This window comes from Schistocerca piceifrons, chromosome 4 (assembly GCF_021461385.2).
Source record: "Schistocerca piceifrons isolate TAMUIC-IGC-003096 chromosome 4, iqSchPice1.1, whole genome shotgun sequence".
Classification (NCBI taxonomy): Eukaryota; Metazoa; Arthropoda; class Insecta; order Orthoptera; family Acrididae; genus Schistocerca; species Schistocerca piceifrons.
The window spans coordinates 250114483-250142421 of record NC_060141.1 but is presented as its reverse complement, the minus strand read 5'-3'; the positions used below and the strand labels follow the sequence as shown (position 1 = coordinate 250142421).

Here is a 27939-nt window from a genome sequence, read left to right as displayed (position 1 = left end):
CCTGTCCGTAACTTGATGTGTTTTCTTTACAGTAAGTAACACTCTATCTTTTCCTACACTGTTGATATTCCTACCTGGAGTTTTTATTGTGTGATTTAATTATAAAATTTAATTGTACAAGAATTTCTGTGAAGTTATCTTCAGTGGAGTAGAGGGAGTTACACAACATAAAGTTGTTTAATTCAGTCTTAAACTCCATCACATTATCTATATGACATTTAGTTGGCTGTTGAATACATTTTTATTCATGTGTCTGACTCCTTTCTGTACTAATGTTATCAGTCTTTGTAGAGGTTTATTTTGATCTTACTGTTATTAAGTGAGAAAAGAGATTTTTATAACATATTTCTGCATTCTGTACATTGAGTCCTCATAAAAAAAAAATAATTCTGTAACACATCACTGACTAGAAATATGTAGAATAAGCAAGTTCCATCATTTTTAAATCAGGTATAGCAGTAATGATGTATATAGCAAATGTAGCTGAACTGATGTCCTTTTGTATGTCTGTCCTTTTGTATGTTCTCCACATAAGGTTGTGATCTATCTGCAGTACCAAAAACTTAAGTTTCTTTTTCTTGCGTTTCGTTGGTCGAGAACTCTTTTTATATAGCTTCTAGAGTTCAATGAAAAGTGCTGGATCAAGTGTGCTGAGGTTTGTCAAAATTTAATGATAATCAATTTGACTTGAACAACCAGTTAATGTTTCCAAATATTTTGCTAGCTATCTACACTATAAATTCAACTGAAATTTCGTTTTATTCCTATACTTTTGTCATTTGTTAAAGGAGATAATATGTGCCCATGGATAATATGTTGTGATACTCTGTGGTCACAAATGAAAACAGTAGGAAAGAAAAAGTTGTTAACAAACCTTATTCCTGGATGTGCTTCTCATAATAGCTTTTTGTTCAGTTGTTTCATATGATTTGTATGTAAAACAACTTTCAGTTTAGGAGAGTAACCCTTTTTTTTATAGTGTTTTTGAAGAGAATGTGACTTCCAGGATGACAGATGACAGCTGGAAATTGATTCTGTGGATTTCTTGAAACAGTAATGGTGCTCTCAGTATTGGGGTGAAGGTTATTATATTACACTTGTAGAGATCAAGAACACAAAGAATTGTGCAAGAGCATTTTGGTATGTCCAAATTATGCACCCACAATGTCTCCTGTTTACTGATGGACTGTTGTTGCAGCAGAAAGTCAAGTGGATAAGGTGGTAATGATTCATGCTTGAAAAACTCAGAGGAAGACTTTTTAAGGAAACATACAATATGGCGACTGCATACACAAATTTGCTACTATGATTTATAGAAATGGGATTTATCGAACACATGAGTAATGATTGAACCTGAAGTTAAACAACAGACCACACTGTCATGGTTCCTTAACCATAGATTACTAAACCCTCATAAAGTTTGCAATTGCAGTAGCGTATAAAACAAGACATTTCATATTTAATTTGGTATGTCATATACCACTGGAGAACTAATAATTGTAATTGACTAATGCATAAATAGCACTCTGTCGTCAGGCCACAAGTGGTTAATCAGGACCATCCAGCCGCCATGTCATCCTCAGATGAGGATGCGGATAGGAGGGGTGTGTGGTGAGCACACTGCTCTCCCAGTTGTTATGATGGTTTTCTTTGACCGTAGCCGCTACTATTCGATCTAGTACCTCCTCAGTTGGCATCACGAGGTTGAGTGCAACCCGAAGACTAATGCATAACCTACATTAGTAACAATGTGCAGAATATGCAGGTGGTTCCAAAAGTTCTGAGAATGGAATTGAAAAATAGTACTTACATCACTCAAACTTTTTTAATTTTTCAATGTAGTCTCCTTGTAGATTAATGCACTTGATCCAACGATGTTTCAGTGCCTTGATCCCATCTCGAAAATGAGTTTCCTCTAGGCCTGCAAAACAGTTGTTAACTCCGTCTATCAATTCTTCGTTTGAAGTGAATCTTCATCCACCAAGAAAAATTTTCAATTATGGGAAGAGGTGGAAGTCTGATGGAGCCACATCAGGTGAATAATGTGGGTGTGGCAACAATTCATACCTTAGTTCATGTAATTATGCCACGGCAACGGCACTTGTTTTTGATCCAGCGTCAAGAGTTGCGATACCCATCTTGCAGATAATTTTTTTGTTTCTAATTCTTCAGTTAAAATGTGATATACCCTTTCAGACGACATCTGGCAAGCGTGAGCAATTTCACGCACTTTCAATCGGCGATCCTCCATGACCATTTTGTGCACTTTTGCAATAATTTCTGGAGTAGTGACACATCTTGGCCGACCACTGTGCGGATCATATCTAAGCTCTCCCAACCAAATTTAAATTCATTTGTCTACTTGGCAACAGTTGAATATGAAGGAGCTGAGTTCCCCAGTGTATTCTGGAAATCAGCATGAATGTCCTTTGCTTTCATACCTTTCTTTACGAAGTACTTAATCACAGCTCGAATCTCGATTTTTCCCATCTTCGCAAACCACTACGCGGGCACTACAACAGAGCCAAGTCACCTCCACAGCTCTCTTCCAAGAGCACTGATGTGGCACGTGTTTACAGGCAACAGTCAAATGAATATCACATCAGCAACTCGTTACGCTAGTGCTGACCTCTCGTGGTGATTCCGAGGACTTTTCAAACCACCCTCGGATCCAGTATAGCAATGTGGTGGAGTTATGAAACAATTCTGTGTGCATCCCAAGTGCCACATTTGACTTGTTACATCCATGACACCTTAAGTATTCATTACTTTGTGTTACTTGTGCTAGAGTAGATGCTTGGTACAAAGTACAAACCACTAGTGTAGTCCAGCAGTGTGTGTGGTGAAGGTGGAACTTCTTGTCCCCAAATCACTCCTCACCAGGTGACATATATTGCAATGACCATTTTCTGCTCTCTACAATCCATCCATTGTTAACAACCAAACTATGACAAATACTGTTTGACATTGATATTATAGGCTATCGAAAGGAGTGTTAGAAGAGCTGTATTGGCAGTTAATTCCATTATTGAGGAGGAGCAACACAGAGCTGTGGAATAGATCTTGGTGATAATTGATGAGCAGCAGTTTGTCTCCTCATTGTGTACTTGACATGCTCTACATTATTTGAATCAGTGGATTTTATTGCTCAGTCAGTATGGTTGATATCTTCGTTTCTGAGAGATTAATCTGTGTGTGCTATGACTCGTATTCCAGACATTGAAGATAAGTGTGGACCAACTGTTCCTTTAAAAACTCACCCACACGTTTGCAGTGAATCATCTTCGTATCTTAACAGTATTCCTCCATCCATGATTGAAAGTATGGATATGTCTGTATGCCCATCCAACTGTAATAAGACTCCTCGCATTATAACTCCACTGACAACAAACTTGTTTCTTTCTATAATTGTGGAAATTTGACATGCCTGTTATTTTCCTGTACATCCCAGTCACCCATAAAAAACTGGTTATTAATTAATTAATTATTTAATTAATTTACCAGATTCTGTGGGACTATACAAGCTGAAGCTACTTGGTCATAGAACAAGTCAGTAGGCCCACATAATACTGATTAGAAAATTTATAAACAAAAGGATTAATAAGACGTAAAAAAATTGTGTGATGGTGTACAAATAAATAACACATTACAGAGGAACTACTGTCCAGAATAGGAGGGTGCCGCAAGGAAAACTTTCAACTAAGATTTGAATACTTGGAATTTATCAGTCAAATTTTTCAATTCTACTGGAAGCCTTTAGAAAATTGGACTGGCTAAACAAGTCACACCTTTCTGTTCAAGTGCTTAAGATAGAATATCTGAGTGCATATTGTTTTTCCATTTTTTGTCTGCAGATTGAATTTTCAGTTTCTCCCGAATGTGTCAGTATTGTCAATACATATCCCAGCAATGATGGGCTTAGAATTGTGAGACACTCAAACAAAGGCTTACATGAAATTTGTGTAGTGACATTGCAGATTAGCTGACCATTCTTTTCTGAGCTAAGGATATTCTAGGCAAGCATGTAGAGTTGCTCCAAAATATAACGCCATATGAGATAATAGACTGAAAGTAAGCAAAGTAAACAAGCCTTCATGTTTCAGTGTGAGAGACAGTTGGTCTATTCTTCTAGTGAAGGCAGCAGCATTCAGTTCCTGCACAAGATTTTAATTGTGATACTTCCAAGAAAGCTATCCATCTTCTCTCAGTCCTAAGAGGTTAAAATGGTCAACTTCACTGGCTTTTTAACCACCTAGGGATAATAAAATTTCACTTCTACAAGATTTCCAAGTCAGAAACTGTATGACCGAGTGAGGTGGCGCAGTGGTTAGACACTGGACTCGCATTCGGGAGGACGACGGTTCAATCCCGCGTCCGGCCATCCTGATTTAGGTTTTCCGTGATTTCCCTAAATCGCTCCAGGCAAATGCCGGGATGGTTCCTTTCAAAGGGCATGGCCGACTTCCTTCCCCGTCCTTCCCTAACCTGATAAGACCGATGACCTCGCTGTCTGATCTCCTTCCCCGACACAACCAATCCCCCAATCAGAAACTGTATGCATTGTGCTTTCTTGCTGTTAATGCGCTGATCTGTTCTCTGAAAGTTGCATCCTGATGTCCTTGATTACCCTCTTAGCTGCACCAATTATGTTATACTCCAAGTTTTATACAGTAACACTTGTTACTATGAGAAAATTTTTGAGTCATGTGTCGTGCTTAGTGGCATATCATTGATATATACCAAGAATAGCAATGGCATCACAACATAATCCTGTAACACTTCCTGCTCCCTACCCCTCCCATCTTCTGTGACCCCATTGAGATTCAAAACTATTCTCTGTTTGCAGACACTGGAAGACAACCTTCTGCTTCCTATTTTCCAGATACGAAGTGAACTGTTGTTTAGCTTTTTTCCTAATCATTTATCTTCCAACATATCCAAAAGTATTACATGTTCCATACAATCAAATGCTCTTGTTGAATTAAAATTATTTTGCATGTTGGAGAGGAATCATTTAGGAAGTATACACTTACACAGCCAATCATTGTCCAAGCTCGACAAACGCTGCCAGATAATGAACAAAGGAAAATCCAGAATGTAATAATGACAATGTTATGAAAAAAGATGTTGGGTCACAGACAGGCACAACAAAAAGATTGAAATCTTACTTCTCCCATCAGGCACAATTGTCAGAGACAATTGTCATGTATGGGTGTGTGAGATGTGGTTGTTTGAATGTGTGTTTTCTACATTACAAGCAGCCTCTGTCTATTTTCTCTTTTTTTCAACAGGAAGTCCCAGGGCTACAAAACCATCGGTTACTGATAGGGAGGCCAGCTCTCCCACAAGCAGTAATACTGTTAAACAGGGCGAACAGTTTTTGCCAACTCGAGGTAATAGCCCCTCATACAAGTCTTTTGGGTGGGATGTAAGCTTTTTCTACAGATACAGTGAGGCAAAATGGGTTCTGTTAATATTTGTTTGAAATTTCAAGAAATATTGTACAATGTGACTCAATGAAGTCTGTCATTATGAGATTGGAATGTGATTAGTTATAAAATGTTTTCAATGTTGAAAATATTCTTCTGTATTTGAAATCATCATTTATACATATTATTTGTAAAATTTGAATAATAATCCAAATTATTTTTCCATAAATTCTTGCGATCAATTCATGTCTATATTGTTTTATTTTTTAGTAAATAAGAGACAGAATTGCTAGTTAATACTTACCTTCAGAAGGTGGAAAGTTTACTGCTACTGACAGGCACACAAAAGTAAAAGAAGGAACAACAGTATCCCAACAGGTGGGTCCCCCTCATCCTGGGATCTTAGCAACCTTCTTTTCTATTTTAATCTTCTCACCATCCCTGTTTCATCCATTGAGGATGGAACTAATAGCTACAAAATCTAGGATAATGTCATGACTTGTACATAAATGGCAGTACTAAACATTTCATCTCCTGAAGGTAAGCACTGGGCAGTAATTCTGTCTCTTTTTTTTTATCAAATTTTCCTTTGATACAATTGTTTTATATTTTATACAATACAAGCACAGGAGTATTTCACAATACTGTAACCAGTTTTGGCCAGCCATTGGTCATTTTCACACCATCAGTAGATAAAAGAGAAGACAAAAAGCATTATAAGATCTATATGTCTTATGATAAAAATAATAAAATTCCAGAATAAGATTTTCACTCTGCAGCGGTGTGTGTGCTGATGTGAAACTTCCTGGCAGATTAAAACAGTGTGCCAGACCGAGACTCGAAACTCCGGACCTTTGCCTTTCGCAGGCAAGTGCTCTACCAACTGAGCTACCCAATCACGACTCACGCCCCGTCCTCACAGCTTTACTTCTGCCAGTACCCCGTCTCCAACCTTCCAAACTTTACAGAAGTTCTCCTGCAGAAGTTTGGAAGGTAGGAGACGAAGTACTGGCAGAAGTAAAGCTGTGAGGACGGGGCGTGAGTCGTGCTTGGGTAGCTCAGTTGGTAAAGCAATTTGGGGGGGGGGGGGGCGAAAGGCAAAGGTCCCAAATTCGAGTCTTGGTCTGGCACACAGTTTTAATCTGCCAGAAAGTTTTAATACTAAAATTGTACCAGAAGGCATATGGTACAAATGATAATCATTCAACATTTCTATTGTCAACGATGCTAAAGACAGCGGTAGGCAAAGGTCAAGTTTTTGTAGAAGAAGTGAAATCCTCTCTTTGTGTATTCATACACATGTATATTCATGAAAAAAATAACTACCTCGGAAGATTTTATAGCTACATTCAGTAGAGTAATGTGACATGATTTTTTTTTTAAATTTTTAAATTTCAGTGTTTGTAAAAAGGGGGAAGGAAGGATGGTGGAACAGGGGGAGTGATTTTTAGTAAATGATGATGTGGGTACGTTAAACCAAAAGCAGCGGAGTTTTTATTTAATGTTGTTTTAAATAGTGACAAAGAAGAGCTTTAGAAGGAACAGCAATAAAATTTCAGAGAAAAGCTAGATAGTGGTACTGCCCAAAAATCTATAGCAAAAATTAAAGTGACTTGTGAAATAGCCAAACGGTATAAATGTAAACAGTTTTCAGTATTCATCAGAGGTAAAAAGTATTACAAGCACCATGCATATTATAGCAATAAAAAATTTTCCACATAAGATAATGCAGAAATTAAGTAAGGGACTATGAGGAAAAACTTTTAGATTCAAAAGCTGACAAAGGAAGTTGAGCTTTGAGCCATGATGAAAAATAATTAAAAAAACACACTTTTTTGCAACAAAATATCATCACTGAAGTTAACTCAACTAAGAAATTCCCCAAAGAACAGAATAAGAAAATTGACAGCTGAAATTTGCTGTTCACTGAAAAGAATGAACGTCAGTAAAAGTGAACACTGCACATACTCTAACTATGTGCTCACAAATAAAATTACGCTAAGTGAATAAATACATTTGAACTTTCATTAATGATATTGACTGTTCTATGTACAAAATTAACTAAGAAATAGACAAAATTTTAAAGGAAAGCTTTGTGTTTGGTAGCTCTTACAGAATTAAAATTAGTGTTCACCTTCACACATCGAGTGAAAGACATTTCAGTCCCACAATAGGCTAATTTCGGATCCATGGGCCTTGTGAACCTTTATCTTTAAATTTTCAAAAAATATCAAATCATGTCGTATTATTCTAATGAATGTAATTACAAATCATGTCAAAGTAACTATTCCTTTTGTAAATATAGATAAGTATGAATAAACAAAGAGAGGGTCTCACTCCACCTATTACCCTCAATCTACTGTTGCCTTTAGTATTGTTGACAGTGTAATGTGAACATTATATCACCACTTACAGCCTGTATCATAAAGTATAGTCTTGCTGTTTTTTATCTTTAGGGAGACAGATTCTTAGCTGACTTTATTTTATTTGTTTTTTAGTAAGGATCATCTGATAGTGATTGCCATTTGTCATCATCATACAATGAAAGTAAACAGCTCGAAAGTAAACACGCAATGAGTGTGTAAAGATTTTTTGATTTTTAATTTTTATTTTTTTACTCGCATAGCTGAGGGTATTAATGCACTGCTTCTGGGATTCCGGGAAGCATGTGTGCCCCAGATCTGTTCAGTGGATTAATAATAAGGGTCGGTGACCAGCCAGCCTGATTGTGCTTTTTAGGTGCTTTCCCACATCCAACTAGGTAAATACTGGGCTGGTTCCCACATTCCCCCTCAGTACATGATGGGCAAATCTTTACAAAATGATCTCTCACCTGAACACTTGCTTTATTCTAGACACATACAGATGGGGACAGGTGGCGTCAGGAAGGGCACCCAACCACCTGCTGTCACTAATATGCCAAAATGCATAAACAATGCCGATCCCATAGATAAATGGGAAAATGCTAGGATGAAGAGGAAGAAGAAGAAGAAGAAGAAGTAGAAGTAGAGGATGTAAGGATATTATTACAAGGATGGGGTGGTGGTTGGCCATGGCCTTGCTACCAGAACCTGAAAAGATTCGGGAAAACCTAAATCAAGATGACTGGAGAGAGCAAACACCCATTATCCTGAATATGCGGTCAGCATCTTAACAAATACTCTGCCTCATTCAGTTGGTCCCTACTGTACAAAGCTGTTTTGTTCATACACAATTTCCACAAGTTAATTTGCAATATAAAAAAATAGTTTTGTACTCTGTATAGATTCTATAATGATTTTTGTCTCCTCTTTTTATCTATTGACAGTCCGAAGATAACCTGCTGGTTGGCCGAAATCAGTTATGGTACTGTGAAACGCTCATTTGATTATGTTACGTAAAGAAAATCAATCATTTTATCCTTTATGATAGTATGTCACTTTTTCCAAATTCATTTCTAAATTATGCCTTCAAACTCTGTGATACACCATGAATGATCACCTGCTTGTTATAAGTGAGTGCAGTATTTGTTGTTTTCATTCCCACATATATTAATTCTCTATACATTATATTAATCTTATAGAACTCATTTTTTTAACAGGAAATGCCAGGGCTGCAAATACTGTTCCTGATAGGAAAGTCATCTCTCCCACAGACAGTATTACTACGAAACGGCGTGAACAATTTTCACCTCCTCAAGGTAATAAGCCCCTAAAATGTTCCTGTCAATATACAGTTAGATTTTCCCCAGAAATGACGCTGCCATCAATTTTGCACTTTTGGCGTGCTTTCTGTGCCTAGTATTATGTGAGTTCCACTTCTTATTATGTTTGCATCAAACTCTAATGCCTTATAGAGAATACCTCAGCCGTTGATCACTAGGGCTTTAATAGTTTCATATGTGGGGATGTTTCTTTATTTTGTATAGTAATACTTAAGGTTTCAACAGCTGTCAGTATCTGGACCGGATGGAGAGCTTCCTAGCGTGAAATGCAGCAAGAAATCAGTGCCTGCTTATTTTAGGACCAGAAAAGTTTGATGTAAAGATGAGAGGAGGAGAGAATAACAATTTCTTATCCAGATTCAGTCTTGAGAAGGTCTGTCATTGTGATTAAACTTTAGGTGGAAATGCTGATAAATAATGCACTTAACGGTATGCTTTCGGGTGGAGCCATGGCAGTGCTTACAGCTCACAATACCTGAGGAGAAGACCAGTTCAGCCCTTTAAATACTGTGCATGAAAATGGAATCAACAACTTGGCTGAACACGCGATGTGCTGAGAAAACACGAGAGAACACAGCTATGCAGTTATCATTGTTAGCTTACAAAGGAAGTTTAATTTAGTGACAAAAAAAGTTACTGTGAAATGAGCTTCTCCAAATTACCACTTTTGATTGTGAAACAGCCTCTGTAGGTGTGGGGTTGGATCAGGTTTGAGTGTTGTCTTTTAAAATTTTAAATCTCCTCATTTGATGGTGCTATTGAGATTGGATATTGCTATTGTTCTGAGGGGTGGGGGGGGGGGGAATTCAGTGTTGTGAATGAATGGAAATTTCATGTTTAGATTTTCATTGGGTGATTTTTAGTGACTTTTGTAAAGGCTTAATTCAAGAAGAGTGTCCCAGATCATTTTGTTCAACTTTTGGTAACTAGTCATCTCCCAGGAATACTGTCTACAATTTTTTTGCGGAATTTCATCACGATTGTGTATTCTTTGGTGATGAATTTCCTGAAAATTGGCCAAAATTAGTTGTTGTTCGAAAAACATTGATGCTGTGTGCAGCGTGATTGAAAAGAGTCTACGCGTGAGAACTGCAAGTCAGAGGCATCCTTAGGCATGTCAAAGATTGCAGTATATTTGCTTTTGCATGAACATTTAGCTGTGTAAAAGAACTGTCCTCATGGACTCTGCATAATTTGACCGAAGCTCAACAACAGGTTCATTTCAGTTGGTGTAAGGAAATGATCAAAAAATTTGAGCAAGCAAATGTGAAATCCATGTACAGTATTGTAACAGGAGAAGAAAGTTGAATGAAATCATATGAGTTGGAAGCTAAGCAGCAGTTGACTATGTGGATGTTTCAAAGTGGTTAAAAAACTGATTGCCTGTTTCTTTCACTGATCAAAGCAGAGTTAATGCTGAACGAAAAACAAATTGTCAGCCCCAATCATCAGTGAAATCAGGAAAAATAAACAAATAACCAAAAATCATTTTTAATCATGACACTGCCAACCATCACACACCACATCTAATTACTGGTTACTTGGTGGAAGAAAAACACTGAATTCATGTCTCATTGTCCATATTCACGTGATTTATTCTTTTTTATATATAAAAAATTTGTGGTTAGTGATCAACAATTGTTATGGCCTCAGAAAGCTGTCAAATCCTTACAAAACCACTTTTTTAATGTATCAACACCAGAGTGGAAAAAATGTTTCCAGAACTGATTTGAACACATGGAAAAGTATATTAATTTTAAAGCAAATAATTTTGAGAAATACTGAAACAGTTTGTACAAAAAAAGTTTTTCTTTCGTTGTTTTTATAAAATTGTACAGGTAGGCTTTCAGTATTATTGTGAAATGTGAAAATGTGTAAAGAAACCTAATTACCAATTTATGTATGTCACAGACAAGGCAATAAAATAGAGTATTCACAAAAAGAATGATATTTATGGAAGTTGATGGAGAAACAAATGTGCAAATGTAAATGACTGTGCAGTTCTGCATTTTCAGTTGTATCCCATCTCCACTTAAACCATTGAGGAAGAATACTAATGAGTGCATTCAGTCTTTCCCTGATTATTCCCCTGTTGATTAATTCTTAAATAATAATCAGAATTTTAATACATGCTATTACAGGTCATTTAAAATCTCTGTAGAGTCTTTTTTTGTGAACCACTTGGTATTCCCAAAATGGCTTCTATGACTACCCCTACAAGGTATTGAATCAAGGATGCAAGATGAAAAGGTTATCTTAGGAATATGTTACTCAGTTTTGTTCTGAGTGTTGGTAGCTCAATGTGAAGAATGCACATGATAAAATGTATTAATTCTCAGGTGTAATTTGAATCAGAAACTAAACCATCTACCACTTCAGAGGATGATTGTGTTACCACTAAGTTAATGAAATATGATATTAAACACCAACATAGTTCAGATTGTGAAAGGTGAGGGTAGCTATTTGTTTGTGGAACAACCTTCCTAGACACATTGTTATATCGTAAGTGAGAATTATTCAGAATATTTCATGGAGATGATAAAATAAGAATCAAGTAAATACACTGACAGAAAAAAATCACAACACCAAAAAATAATTATGTAGAGTAATAAAATTTCTGAAATAGATTTGTATGGGTAACGTATTAAAGTGATTAACATTTCAAGATCATAGGTTAATGCAAGTACAAGATCCGCCTTTGAAAATGGTGAACTAGTGGTACAGTAATAACCGGTGTAACTGCCAGAATGTTGAATGCAAGTAAGCAAACATGCAGGCATTGTGTTGTACAGCTGCTGGGTGTCAGTTTGTGGGATGGAGTTCCATGCCTGTTGCACTTGGTCAGTCAATACAGGAACAATTAATGCTGTTTGTGGATGATGCTAGAATTGTCATCTGAAGGTATCCTGTATGTGCTCGATTGGAGACAGATTTGATGATTGGGCAGACCAAGACAACATGTCAGCACTCTATAGAACATGTTGGATTACAACAGCGTCATGTGGGTGAGCATTTTTGTGTTGGAAAATACTCCCTGAAATGGTTATCATGAATGGCAGCACAAAAGGTGGAATCACCAAAGTGACTTACGAATTTGCAGTCAGAGTGCCTGAAATGACCATGAGAGTACTCCTGCTGTCATCCAAAATCCCACCCCAGGCTATAACTCCAGGTGGAGATCTAGTGTGTCTGGCAGGCAGACAGGTTGATTGGAGGCCCTCAGCTGGCCGCCTCCTAATCAACAGACCTACACCGTGCCCTCTAACGAGCTCTCACTTGACACCATGGAAGTCACACAACGTGGTGGTTTGGGGTCAGTGGAACATAAACTTCATGGCATCTGGCTTGGAGCTATCCTTGAAGTAACTGATTTGTAATAGTTCATTGTGTCACTGTGGTGTCAACTGATGCTCAGATTGCTGCTGCAGATGCAATACGATGCATGGGAGCCATGCGCCGAACATAGTGTCTTCACTGTCGGTAGTGTCATGTGTCCATCTGGAACCTGGTCTTGTTGCAACTATAAATCCTCGTAATCACCATTGCCAGCAATCATGTACAGTGGCTACGTTCCTGCCAAGTCTTTCTGCAGTATCACAGAAAGATCATCCAGCTTTTTGTAGCCCTATTGCATGACTCATTCAAACTGAGTGTGGTGTTGATGATGGTGTTTGTGTCACCTTGAAGGTATTTTTGACTAGCATCAACTCACTAAATCCAATCTCAAAGGTAACTAAACTCGTATTGCTACAGTGTGTATTATAGTAATCTTGATTTGCATCCTCATAGTGGTGCTATCGGAGCCACTCATATGTGACTGGTACGAAATTTGAATAGACATCATATTTCAGATGTAGAAACACGCCTACCAACTTTCTTTTATCTCGCACAACTCTTCCTTGATGTTGCAATTTTTTCCTGTCAGTGTATGTCTGGATGATTCAGTGTTATACCTGGAATTTGAAGAAACGCTAGAATCAACAAACATTTCCTGCAATGTCATGAAGTCTTTACACTATAAATTAAATGCAGGAGGTTTGTTTGGCTGGTTCTCCCTGGAGCAGCTATTGTACTTATTTTCTGTCTTAGCATAGTAAAAACTGGTAAGACTATTCGTCAGATGCACGAACACCATGTGTGATGACCAGAAAGCAGGCTTCAAAATGCCATTAAAAATTAACCAAAATAATGTGTGCAGTTTTAAGTTTGATTTCACGTTCTACAGACAATTAAATGGGACGTAGTTGTCATGAGAACATGTAAAAAGGGACACAAAATGCTTGAAGTAATTTCAAAAACATATCACTCTGAAGCCTAATGTCCTTAACTTGGTTTTTCCTATGTCTAATACATTGTCCATCAGATTGGTGATACGAGATCAATCTTGGTTTGATCTCGGATTGTTCAGATTCACTCAGTTCTGTTGGCCATTCTGAGTATGATTATAAAGCTACCGCAATCATAGGCATATCAGCAATCTGACAGCCCTGTTTGTAACTGGACTGCTTAACCTAGAACTTAGAACACATAACTATGGGAGGGAATGAGTGCTCACACAGGATATGATAAAAATACATTCTCTGAAATACAAGTGTTGGTCCTTCAAAACTAAGCCCTCCCACTTATTTTCATCGAAACTACAGCTGATACAGAAAGCCGAATAACATGGTTAAGAAAGCAAGTTTTCAGATACATACTGTGACTTTTCCGTATAGTCATCACGTTTTCTTATGCACTTTTGTCAACATGAACAGGAGCCTGCATACCACAGGAGCCTGCATACCATATTCATAAAATGAGAATCAGCTGATGTTAACCACTATCTTACTGTTTTGATGATAGCAGCAGAGTGTGAAAGCTGTTGGGCATGTAATTCATCTTTCATTTACCCAAAGAGGTGGAAGTGTGAAGATTCTACCAAACTGTATGATGGATGTGGTAGGACAGTACTGTCAAATTTTGCAATGAGTTCCATAACCAAAAAGCTGTTGTGCAGTTGGCATTATTGTGTTGCAAGCAGATGTTTTCCTTCTTATACAGCCTGTGTATGGGAACTCAGGCCAACTTCTGAATCCACACAGTCCGTTGAGACAATTCAAACCTCATAGAAGACTCTATAATGTGATCCATGCTGTTACATGGATGTAAAACATGGAATGCTCAGAAACTGTAGTACAAACATTTGTTCGTATCTGAAGGGTAGATTTTAGGGGAAAACTCTGGTCTGGTACACAGTGATGGATCAGCATAAATATGAAGTTGAGGAATTTTATATAGAACCATAGTGAACCTAATGAGGAGTAAACAGTTTGGATGAGCAGGTTATGCTGTTACCATGAATGCCTTGTGTTGGCCCTTGAAGCTTCTATATTTTGTGCCACAAGGGGAAATCACCTTTCTTGGCAAGAAAAAGATGGGATGATGAAATCTGGGGAGATATGAAATATGTTACTTTGAGAGTTGATTGATGAGAAAACGTAGCAACAGTAACCAGCGGAGAAGAAATCTTGCAATAGTGTCTGGTTCCCTGATCAATTTTTGTGTCAACTTGTTTGTTAATTGGTTTATTAGAGCATCTGCTCCTATCACCATATTTTGATGTATTTGTAAAAGTTCAGAAATGCTACTAGTATGTAATGTAAGTCTAAACAGGGACGTAGTTCTTCTAATAATTTCCGGGTATGCAGCTGGATCCCGTCCTGCTGCATACCCGGAAATTATTAGAAGAAGAAATACGCCGGGAAAATTTCAGAAGTCACAGGGACGTAGTTCATTTTGAGGTCAAAAGTGCTTAATATAGTAGCAGTTAGTGGCAGTAGCCACTGAGTTTTTCTCCATTCCATATCAAGCAACTTCAAAAATAAGCCATTCAGAATAAAATCTAGTTGAATACCTGTCACTTATGAGCAGTTGAATGTCTTTGAAGCCCCAATAATGTAAGTTGAAACCAGGTGGTGATGTGCATTTCCTTTCAATGTATACTGTATCTCATTCACTAAATTTAAATCTTAGATGTTTTCTACAGTAAATTAAACAGCAACACTACTAATGTATTTACAGACACTGAAGTAAAAGTAGCAGCTGATGCTGTAAAACTTAACTGATTGTTGCCATGAGAAGGATTGGCTTGGTGGAGAAAAGTAGTCAACCATTGTCCAGCATTGGCTGCACAGTCTGTTGTGAAAATATTCTAGGATGTAACTTCTATTACCGATATGTCAAAAAATGTAATAAATTGTGATTGTGATTGCTTGAGACTTCATTTTTAGCAGACAGGTGAAGTATAATATAACAAGCGTATGGAATGAATGGCCTCGAACAATGGACTTTGTATTAACATTACGTGCTAAAATACCATTAGAAAACTAGCACATGTAACAGAAGATAGCTTAAGTGCAAGAGAACATTTCCTTGCACAGTGTACAGTCATGCCAACTTGTGTAGATGATCAGACATAGTATTCTGAACGCAGGTAATTTTATTGTCGTGTAGACGGGATTTAGATACTGCTGCAGCTGCCCACTGACCAGATTTCTTTTTTTTCTTCAGAAATTGCACATTATATCTAACTGCTTTAAATTAAGTGTGCTTACTACTATGTGATGGACATGGAAGTGATGCATGGTACTTTGTGTGACGTAGATGAGATGAAGACAGTCAACCCGCTGTGTCACCCATGTTAAAAACTGTGAGACTGAATGGCAAGGCAGAACTTACCTTCAGAAGGCATATTTCTTATTGCTGCCAATAAACACATATATAAGTATAAGAAACTATCTGTGTAGCCATTATGCCTCCTTTGTGGAAGGAAGAAAGACACATTGAAGAAGGTTATTAAAGAAGGACAAGTCACTCAGACTCCAGTATGAGAGAGATCTTTGTATTGCATGAGGAGAAATGGAGATTAACGGTGTGGTATCGTCCTCACAGTAGGTGAGTCTGTCTCTCTTGAGTTCTGAGTGACCCACCCTTCCTTTTTAACCTTGGTGACCTATGTCAGTTTCTTGTACTTTTATAAGTATCTATTGACAGTACTGAGAATTTTCCTCTTGAAGGTAAGCCATAGCAAGCCACTATATCCTATAATTTTACAACTTTCTTAAGTGAACATTCCTTTTAAATCCATAATGTTTGACCTTTTTACATGCAGTTGTCATGGTTTACAAATCAATAGCAGTAGCTAGTTTTAAAATTATTCCTGCTTGCAAAAATATCTGATTTGTTGACTACTATGCCACCAATCAAGATATATAGCCTTTTCAAGTGACAATCATTTTTTAAATATAAACAATATGTCACTTATGTTGTTTGTCTGTGTTAAGTTTTCATAAATTATATCGTATATGACTTGCTGAGTTTTGTTTGTAAATGCTGGTAACAACAGTAAAAATAGTTGGCAGCTATTTATTAATATTTTATCTCATTCTTATGAAAATGCTTTATAGCAGCATACTTAAGTCTCTAGGAAATTACAGTTGTAAAGGGATTCACTCGGTAAGTGACTTGCTGTATAAAAATTTCAAGTTAGCAAAATTTGATGACTTCACTATTCGTTTCTTGGTAGCCATTAGAAAATCTATTGTTAAGGGAGATGATAATACTAATAACTTACTTTGGTGATGTAGTTGAAGATTAGTCGTGTTGTTCTGGAATGCCCTTCTATTCACTAATAAATCATTCAAACATTTACTAGAATTATTGAAACTGTTTACAATTTGGGTGCTGTATATTATCAGCTCATTACAAACTTAAAGAAATTGCCTCATTTGTGTTATTTGTTTTCCTACCTCATGTTGTACATGATTCTTATTGTTTTATTACATTAACCTTTTTTTCCTTCAGTACTTCATTGACTTTGCTAGAGTGTCGCACATTAATCTCTGTGTGAGTGTTGTCGTTTGATATTACACTGAGGTGACTGTTGTGAAAAGACTCGAAAGCTTTCCCATTCTGCATGCAAGGTAAAAAGAGTCATGAGAATGGGGAAGATTTATGCCCTTCAGGGTGAACTAGAAATGGTGAATTTTGAATTTGATTGAAGGGAAAAAGAATTTGGGAAATTGTGGCAAACAGTTAGCACATGGAGAAAAATAAAGGCATCACATATGACAGGCCATTTAGGAGCTACATTGATGAGCCAATGCCAAAACATTATGACTACTTACATAACAGCATTTTCCACCTTTGAAATGAAAAATGGTAACAATTCTCCATTGCATGAAATCATCGAGGCCTTGATAGTTAAGTGGCACCATATGCCTATGCACAGTCATGTATTTACCATAACTTATTGGATGGTATTGTGTGGGCAAGGAGCTGTCACCTGGTAGAGTCTCATATGTGTTCCATTGGGTTCAGATCAAGTGAATTTGGTGGCCAAGACAACAATGTGACTTAACTATCATGCTCTTCAAACTACTGTGGTACAATCCTTGCCTTGTTACGTGGACAGTTATCCTGGTGACAGATGCCATTGCTGTCAGGGAAGACATCAAGAATGAAGGTCCACGATAATGTTCATGTAGTCCTTGCTATCAACATGCTTCAATTACAACAACAGATACCATGGCAACCCAAGTAAAAGTCTCCCATAGTATAATACCATATTTCTCTGATTGTAAGATGAGGGTTTTCTCCAAATTCATCATTAAAAAATACAAGGTCGTCTTATACTCACAGATTAAACTATTGCTGTTTAGGTCAACATCTTTACATTGCTTACTAGAGTATTTAGGAATAGTCTTACATTTATAGGGGTCATCTACAATGAGATGAAGCTGTGGCTGTGGAGGTCATGGGCACATTTATTTTGACGAATTTGGAAGGGCAGGGCTTGGCAAACAATGCTTGTGTTCTAACAGGCTTGAGATTTCCCAATACGTCAAAGCACTCAATTCAGTATCAATGTTTGACATTGTTTCACACAGCGCTGGTCCAAGAGATACTTGAGAAATTATGAACTAGCCACTACAACAGTCTATTGCTCTGATTGTAATTTGGCGATTTTAGGAAACACAGGAGGAAATAGCATTAAACTGTATCATCTTAAAAATCTTTCCTGTATTTGAACAAGTTTGCAGTAAATGCTTTCAAACATGTGTGGACAACTTTACACAAACATTAATGTCACTTTTTAAGTTCAGGGAACATTCAAAAATGGAACCATTGACCTTCAAAAAACATTAGTTGATTCAGAACCCAGACCAATATTTTATGTGGGTATGAGAGACTTTAATGATTTACTAAGTGGATTGCAAATGAGAAATTCAGTCACTAGCCGTGTGTTACAATAATGGGTAAGAATGTTACCAGCATGTAATCAGGTTTAGAACATGATTGTGACAATCAGTTGAAACAAGAAGTAAAATTAATCCAGGATGAAATGTCTAACAAAAGAAGTAAATTGTATTAAACTGACTGTAATTATTATCGCAAGAATAAATTACAGCGGCAAGATCTGTCACGGAGATGGCACCAACAGACGTCGCTAGGTATCGGGATGAGCGAAAGTTCAAGAATGGGACTGCATCATAATTGCAATCTTTTATTGATGTACGAGTTGGCGGTGTTCCAGATAACCAGCACACTAGAAGATATTGCAGTGTGTTTTTCACAATTGCTCAAGCCCAGCACAGCTGAAGGTTTGGAAGGGGAACAGTGGCACCAGCTTGGTTGAGAGCGAAAATGATTGCAGAGAGGGGAGAGATGAGTGAGCAACAAATTTTATCGTATTGCCAACCGAGGGAATCTACACCATGTACTTTGGCCTTTTATGAACATATACCACATTTAAACTGCAGTTTGCCTGAACCCATTTGTAGTTAGAATTGAAATGGCTTTAAAAGAAGACAAATGCTCAACAATAGTATTCATTTCTGCAGTAGAAAGTATACATCTAAATATGGGCCAGCGGCGTACTTATTTGTTTCTTTCTGCAATGTTGCAGACGATCACCGTGACACATGGCAGGTATGAAAGGGAATGTCAGCCGGTTCTAAACAGCCAATGAGAGAGCAGCAGGCAAGTGATATGTTTGGAAGCAAGAGATCTTGCAAAATTCTTGTATCAGTGTAGAAGCGAAATCCGATATGTATTCAGAAAGAACAGCTGTGTTCTCCGGTCCCTCCATTATGACAACCCCAGAAATAGCAACATACTCAGAGGAAACAGCCAAATATTTGTGACAGTGTAGTTGTAAATTTTTAAAGATATGTTTTGGCAGATGATTTATGTCAGTCAAACAGTTTGTAATTTTGATTAGTTGGAATATGTTGAAAATAAATTTTTCTCAAGAGGTCTCTTAAAAAGGGGGGGTCATCTAACATTAACGATCGTCTTATACTCAGGTAAATATGGTACTACCACATCTGCCTGTGTCTGTGCTTCTGGTGTATGTTTCAAGCAGCCAAGCACATGGATGATAGGGTATCCAGACATGACCATTGACATGGTGTAACAAGAAAAGCAATTCATCTGACCAGGCGACACATTTACATTGATCCATGCTCCAGCCTCAATGATTCCATGTCTACTGCGTTCATAATTGATGAGTCGTTGGGTCAGCATGGGAACATAAAGTGATCATTTGCTGTAGAGCCCCAAATTCAGAATGCTCCAAAACACTTTTGTCTTCAACAGCTGTCCTCAGATATGCCACAGATCTCTGCATATCCTGCTTTACAGAGGAAACAAGCCTCCGACCTCCATGTTCTGTGATGAGGTGTGGATATCCGATACCTTGTCACCTACTCATAATTGTGTTATCTTTCAACCCACTTATAATACAACATGTGAACAGCTGGCCAGATTCGTCATTTGCTAGCTGCTCGTTCTCAGGCACTGGCCCATAATCTGCACTTTGTCAAAGTCACTTATGTCAGTGGATTTCCATATTTGCGGTCTGTATCATTACTAGAAGGATTCCTCATTTGTCTCTGCTCAGCTTATGTATGTCCCTTGTCATGTAATGTGCTTGCAATGCCACCAGGCATCACTCGATCTTATGGTGCACAGTGGCCATTATGGATTGATTCATTGTTGTAATATTGGGATTGGGATGTGACCTGAGGATGGCGGAGGAATCAGCTGTTAGTAGTTCACTTCCTCGCTAGAACTTGGGTTGTAGAGATGGTGGTGACTGGAACCACTTGGTGAGACATCATTGAAACATCCCTGTATACAATAATCTTTTATTCATTTTAGTACAGAGATGTGATACAGCAGGCAGGAGGCTATTGCCCCTTGATTACGTCGATGATGACGACATCGTCAGCAACTGCCGACTCAGGAGATGGCACAGAACATGTTAACAGCGAACTGAACATTTCATCTGGTGCTGCAGCTGATGGAAACCACAGTGTTCGGCATCACTTTCACATCTCGATATGGTTGTTTACGTCTGCAAGTGTGTATCTGATTTGAGGGGGTATTTGTAGGAGTCTGCTGGCCATTACTTCTCCAATAGTAGCACCACTGCCCTTGAAGAGACAACAGGTTGTAGCAGTTGAGTGTTACCATTGGGTAGTGATGACTTCATTCATTTCGCATTTCATGTTTAGTTGGCTCCTGAAAAAGCCTAGCTGAGCAGTAGTATTGCCCAACTTCATGCTTCCGAGGCACTGAGTACCTTCTGATTATCAGATTTTTGAATAAGCTCTCTTTCATTCTGAATACACCTTCTTGTGAAATTGTGTCTATGCTTCAGGCTAACTCATGCTTCCCTCTTATGACATTATTTTGTTGAGTGTTGCAAGATCAATTCATTGAACTCTATGTAGTGTTGGTGCAGTAGGAGTTTGACTTGTTACCTAGTATAGGAGGGAATACCCTCAGACAGCTTTAAAGCAAAGCAGGGTGAAACAGACTCATGAGAATGACCTGCGTCCCAGAGCTGTTCAGCTGGTCTCAGTTATGACACATCAAAATGGAAAAAAATTATAGGTTTCATTTTCTAAACTATTTCAGTCACTGTGATATTGTAATAAATTACTGCTTGCCACAATCCTTAATATTACTGTGTCATTTAAAATGTTTTTCAGGTTATTATTATTGTTGTTATTATTATTATTATTATTATTATTATCATCATCACCACCATTGTTGTTACAGGAAGTCACATATCTGGAAATATTGGTGTTTCTGATGGGAGTCGTGTATCTTCCATGCAGAATATTGGTACCAAACAATATAAACAACTTTCACCTCAAAAAGGTAATAAACTTTGTAACCAAAGATTTAAAGCAGAATAATAGCTTAGTGCTGTTCAAAACTGAAGAGAGAAGTTTGCTGCTTCTGCCTCCTGTCTTGTTCACTACTATCATAATGCTCTGCTACCTTAGGTCAACACAGTCGATCCCAGATTCCACGTACGGCTGGTAACACAATTGTTATGATTCATTTTTGTTGTTTGTTACTTTATATAACATACACTATCTGATCAAAAGTATCTGGACACTCCAGTGTAATGCGCAATTGACCACTAGATGTCATGAGAAGTGGACCCACCAGTACAAAAGGAGGTGGTGAGTATTATGTTATCAACAGAGAAGCAGTAACAGCAGAATAGGTCAGTCAGGATAGTTCAGTTACTTTGAACGTGGACTAGTGTCTGGATGTCACCTGAATAACAAATCCATCAGAAACATTTCAGTCCTTCTAAAGTTGCTTACGTTGACTGTTGATGATGTTTTTGTGAAATGGAAATGCAAAGGAATAGCCACAGCTAAACCAAGACCAGGAAGACATCATGCAGTGACTGACAGGGCCTGCTTAGCATTGCACAGGGTGGTTGTAAAAAATTGCATGGAATTAGCAGAAGGAATCACTCATGAATCCCAGAGTGCTACCAGCAGGCCAGCTAGCACAATGACTGTGAATAAGAAGTTAAAAACAATAAGGTACAATGGTCAATCAGCTCCTCATAAGCTACCCATTTATGTTGCCAGCATTAAGCCATGCTTGAGGTGGTGTAAAGAGAGACACCACTGGACAGTTGACAACCGGAAATGAGTGATTTGGAATAATGAATTGTGCTGTACCCTGTAGCAATCTGATGGAATAGTTTGGATTTGGCGAATGCCTGGAGAACACCACCAGTCATCATGTGTAGTGCCAGCAGTGAAGTGTGGATGAGGTGGTGTTACAATATGAGAGTTTTATCAGTGTTTCCACTGTGGTCTCCTTATTGCACTTAAGAATATGGTAAATGCAGAAGAATATGCACACAATTTACTGCAACAGGTACTGCATGTAGTAAAAGGGCAGTTCGGAGATGAAACTTAATTATATCGGCATGACAGTGCAACCTGTCATAAAGCAGCACCGGTAGGGAAGTGGTTTGCAGACACTAGCATTCCTGAAAGACTGACCTGCTCAGAGTCCCGAATTGAATCCAGTGGAACGCCTTTGGGATGAGGTAGAAGGTTGACTTCACTCCAGGTCACAGTGTTGAACATCACTACTTTCTCTGGTTTTTGCTCTTGAAGAATAATGGGCGGCAATTTCTTCACAGACATTCAGATACATCATTGAAAGTGCCTGCAACAGATTTTAAACCGCCATAAAGATGAAGTGTGGATACACTCCACCTTAATGTTGAGCAGTAGGTGTCTGAATGCTTTTGACCAGATTGTGTATTTATTTATATTTTATGCTCCATAATGACTGAGACTAACAACTAACCTGTGCAGAAAAGTTTGGTTTCTAAAAAGAAGGTTCAATGATTTGCTCATTGTAACAAAACTGTGTGTTGCTGTTTGTGAGGCTGTATTCTTGAGTGACAGCAATAGTTTTGTGTTAATATGTGTAAGAGGTGTTAGTTTCCAACAATGAAAAGTCCAGGATTGAATAACAACAATATTGAAAGGATAGATTGCTACTTCCGCCTAGAGGAGCCATTGATTCGCAGGGAGACATAATGAAAAGTCCCGGAGAGACAGTGGTCATTTTGCATGTGGTGTGCTTGTGCGAAAGTTTGTGAGTTTAAACAGCGGAAAATCCAGGATGGAATAATGACAATATAATGAAAATGCTGAAACTGGTTGCCTAAATAAAATAAGTTAGTGAAATGTGTGGCTGTTTGGCAATTTTCCTTGGTAAATATTTGACCAGCCCCTGTCATGTGTCTACAATGGGTCAAGAGAGATATATGAAAGGGATAGAGCACTGCTCACCATATATTGGAGATAACTCAACATCTCCATTGTATGATGAGGCGCAGTCTATCCTTTTCATTATATTGTGTATGAGTTTTCTATTTCTGATGGAGGACTTAGTCTGAAAGCTGAATATTCTTTTTTTTTAAACTCGATGTTTTCTCTATTTAGTAAGCAGCAATCTCTCCTTCCCTTAGAGTTCTTAGTTTCTCATATAAGAAAGTTAATGGCGGCAGAAGTATTATGGAACAATGCACCATTGTTATTTGATGTTGATTTTAAGAGACATTGTGAACATACAATTTTGATACATCAGATGAAACATGGCCAACGGCCTTGCTGCAGTAATAACACTGGTTCCCATAAGAACAACAAAGTTAAGTGCTGTCAGGCTGGGCTAGCACTTGGATAGGGGACCATCCAGTCTGCCGAGAGCTGTTCGCAAGCGGGGTACACACAACCCTTGTGAGGGAAACTGAGGAGCTACTGGATTGAGAAGTAGCGGCTCCGGTCTCATAAACTGATATACAGCCGGGAGAGCAGTGTGCTGATCACATGCCCCCTCCATATCCACATACAGTGACGCCTGTAGGCTGATGATGACACGGTGGCCACTCAGTACTATTGGGCCTTCCAAGGCCTGTTCGGATGGAGTTTAGTTTTAGATGAAACAGGGATGAATATGGAATGATTACAGGAAGTTTTGCTGTCCACATGGGAATGTATGAAGGAGTGATTGGCCTGTGTGCTGGAACTACATTTGGTTTCATATTGATCAGTCTCATGGTTTATAAACTGAGCGAAACAAGTGATTTTCATGAGAAGATTAATCATCCAAACTTAATTAATTGGCTCAAGGAGCAACTAACAGAAAACTTAGATAATTCGTAATTATTATGGATAATGCCATATATTTTTCAGTTATCAAAGTCAGATCTCTCACAATAGCAATGGAATACCCTGATCTCATTGCTTTGTTAGTATTTCTCCATATGCATATTCAATACCATATGCAAAAAGGCAGACTTCTCACATCTTGTAAAACAAAACAGGTCATATTGTTTTTTTTTGTGCAAATTAGGCATATGTGACAACAAATAACTATTACTTCCCTGTAGCAGAAGTTCAGAAGTTGTTAAAACGAATAGTGGTACAAATATCACTATAGAAATAGAGTAATTTCCTGCTCAGCATAAAAAAGGTTCCTAAGGAATCCTGGAGCAAAAAAAGGAAAAAGAATATACATATATATCTAAAAACAAAGATGATATATAAAAAAACAAAGATGAGGTGACTTACCGAACGAAAGCGCTGGCAGGTCGATAGACACACAAACAAACACAAACATACACACAAAATTCAAGCTTTTGCAACAAACTGTTGCCTCATCAGGAAAGAGGGAAGGAGAGGGAAAGACGAAAGGATGTGGGTTTTAAGGGAGAGGGTAAGGAGTCATTCCAATTCCGGGAGTGGAAAGACTTACCTTAGGGGGGAAAAAAGGACAGGTATACACTTGCACACACACGCATATCCATCCACACATACACAGACACAAGCAGACATTTGTAAACGCAAAGAGTTTGGGCAGAGATGTCAGTCGAGGCGGAAGTAAAGAGGCAAAGACGTTGTTGAAAGACAGGTGAGGTATGAGCGGCGGCAACTTGAAATTAGCGGAGGTTGAGGCCTGGTGGATAACGAGGAGAGAGGATATACTGAAGGGCAAGTTCCCATCTCCGAAGTTCTGACAGGTTGGTGTTAGTGGGAAGTATCCAGATAACCCGTACGGTGTAACACTGTGCCAAGATGTGCTGGCCGTGCACCAAGGCATGTTTAGCCACAGGGTGATCCTCATTACCAATAAACACTGTCTGCCTGTGTCCATTCATGCGAATGGACAGTTAGTTGCTGGTCATTCCCACATAGAAAGCTTCACAGTGTAGGCAGGTCAGTTGGTAAATCACGTGGGTGCTTTCACATGTGGCTCTGCCTTTGATCGTGTACACCTTCCGGGTTACAGGACTGGAGTAGGTGGTGGTGGGAGGAGGGTGCATGGGACAGGTTTTACACCGGGGGCGGTTACAAGGATAGGAGCCAGAGGGTAAGGAAGGTGGTTTGGGGATTTCATAGGGATGAACTAAGAGGTTATGAAGGTTAGGTGGACGGCGGAAAACACTCTTGGTGGAGTGGGGAGGATTTCATGAAGGATGGATCTCATATATAGATATATACACACATACACAGACACAAGCAGACATTTGTAAAGGCCATGTTGCCAAAAGCTGATTTTCTGACAGTCTTTCTTTGTGCCTGTCTGCGACTCAGCGTCTCCGCTATATGGTGAGTAGCAACTATCCTTTTCACAATGTTGTTGAAAGATATATAAACTAATATATAAGCTATACTTAAACATTTGCCATAAATTTTTATACTTCCTCATTTTTTTCCATTTTTTATTTTGAATGAATGACATCTACTATGGTGCGTCAACAACTTTTATGAAGGAACATGCCTATGGATGCCATATCATTTATATGCCACTGTGAATGATAATTTAATGAGGTAGTTTTGTCTTAATTGCTGCAATCAATTTAATGATTCAGATCCAATTGAGCATTTATTTCATGTAGGGTAGACTGTATGACAATGGTGTGTTTCATGTACAGGACAGTGTTGGTTAAAGTGGTAATGTATTACAATCCAGCAGTATAAAAAATGTTGTAAATTAAAGGAAAATCTTGTGAATGTGTTCTGCACAGCGGTTCGGTGCTTTTCTGCACAGTGGTTGATGCCACAGCCGTACTACACACGCATTTAACAGAAAACCTTCCCAGTCTACTGTCCATCTTTGCTTCACTGTCAGTCACTACTGAAATAGGATGTTGTTGTACATTTTATTTTCCTTAAAGTAACCACATAAGTCTTTTCTCTGGTGATATACTGCTCCTCAGTTACTTATTTTCCTTTATGAGATATGACCTCGTTGCGAAATACAACTCATCAAAATAGGACAAAATGTTCATCATAAAGTAGTTAACAAATTTTGATAGGTTTTATTGTAATTTATTTAAAAACAGTATCCATAATTTGCATGAGTTAACATGGGATGAATCCATTCCTCCTGTTGATGTTGTTGGTTGTCATTATTTTCTTTTCTGTAACAGCAAAAATCAGCAGTTGCGCATCAGAATATTTTGCAATTATACTATGAAACGTTTCTAACTTCTCAGATTTTCATCGCACGAGGAAAAATCTCTTTACTTTATTATCTGATGAAAATTGTTTCAAAAAATGGTTCAAATGGCTCTGAGCACTATGGGACTTAACTGCTGAGGTCATTAGTCCCCTAGAACTTAGAACTAGTTAAACCTAACTAACCTAAGGACATCACAAACATCCATGCCCGAGGCAGGATTCGAACCTGCGACCGTAGCGGTCTTGCGGTTCCAGACTGCAGCGCCTTTAACCGCACGGCTACTTCGGCCGGCGAAAATTGATTCCAATTCGGTAGTTTTCTTTTTTCATATGTGGGAAGAGTCTGTTTTGTAAGGAAACAGATACTTTCTACACAGAGGATGTTACCACAGTTAGCACTGATATTTAATTCCTAACTGTTGCAGTGGTAACTGAGTGAGGCGGTGCCATAGTAAGACACTGAACTCACATTTGGAAGGAAAGAAATTCAAATCTCCATCAGGCCACCCAGATTCAGGTTTTCCATGGTTTTCCAAAGTTACTTAAAGCAAATGCTGGGATAGTTTGTTTGAAATGACCACAGCTTATTAACTTCCTCAATACAAGCATGTGCTCCATTTACAATGACTTTATTGGCAGGACATTAACCTCCATTTCTCCATCCTTTGTTGTAGCTATTAGTTTATGGTTTTGCATATTGCCCCCCCCCCCCCCCCCCCCCCCGGCCCCACCCCCACCAACCCACCCCCCACACATGAACCATGGACCTTGCAGTTGGTGGGGAGGCTTGCATGCCTCAACGATACAGATAGCCGTACCATAGGTGCAACCACAACGGAGGGGTATCTGTTGAGAGGCAAGACAAACGTGTGGTTCCTGAAGAGGGGCAGCAGCCTTTTCAGTAGTTGCAGGGGCAACAGTCTGGATGATTGACTGATCTGGCCCTGTAACACTAACCAAAATGGTCTTGCTGTTGTGGTACTTCGAACGGCTGAAAGCAAGGGGAAACTACAGCCATAACTTTTCCCGAGGGCATGCAGCTTTACTGTATGATTAAATGATGATGGTGTCTTTTTGGGTAAAATATTCCGGGGGTAAAATAGTCCCCCATTCGGATCTCCGGGCGGGGACTACTCAAGAGGACGTCGTTATCAGGAGAAAGAAAACTGGCGTTCTACAGATCGGAGCGTGGAATGTCAGATCCCTTAATCGGGCAGGTAGGTTAGAAAATTTAAAAAGGGAAATGGACAGGTTAAAGTTAGATATAGTGGGAATTAGCGAAGTTTGGTGGCAGGAAGAACAAGACTTTTGGTCAGGTGAATACAGGGTTATAAATACAAAATCAAATACGGGTAATGCAAGAGTAGGTTTAATAATGAATAAAAAATAGGAGTGCGGGTAAGCTACTACAAACAGCATAATGAACGCATTATTGTGGCCAAGATAGACACGAAGCCCACGC

The 27939-nt window shown here is 38.5% G+C and overlaps 1 protein-coding gene across 3 annotated transcripts in view; it reads left to right on the top strand.

The window, feature by feature from the left end:
- Positions 1–27939, top strand: part of LOC124795037 (transcriptional protein SWT1) — a 283974-nt gene that overhangs the window by 67002 nt on the left and 189033 nt on the right. For all 3 annotated transcript variants that reach the window (XM_047258819.1, XM_047258818.1, XM_047258820.1), the window contains 3 exons: positions 5292–5393; positions 9010–9108; positions 21241–21342. In XM_047258819.1, coding sequence (XP_047114775.1) covers positions 5292–5393; positions 9010–9108; positions 21241–21342 — 303 coding nt within the window. The remainder of the gene's footprint in view (positions 1–5291; positions 5394–9009; positions 9109–21240; positions 21343–27939) is intronic.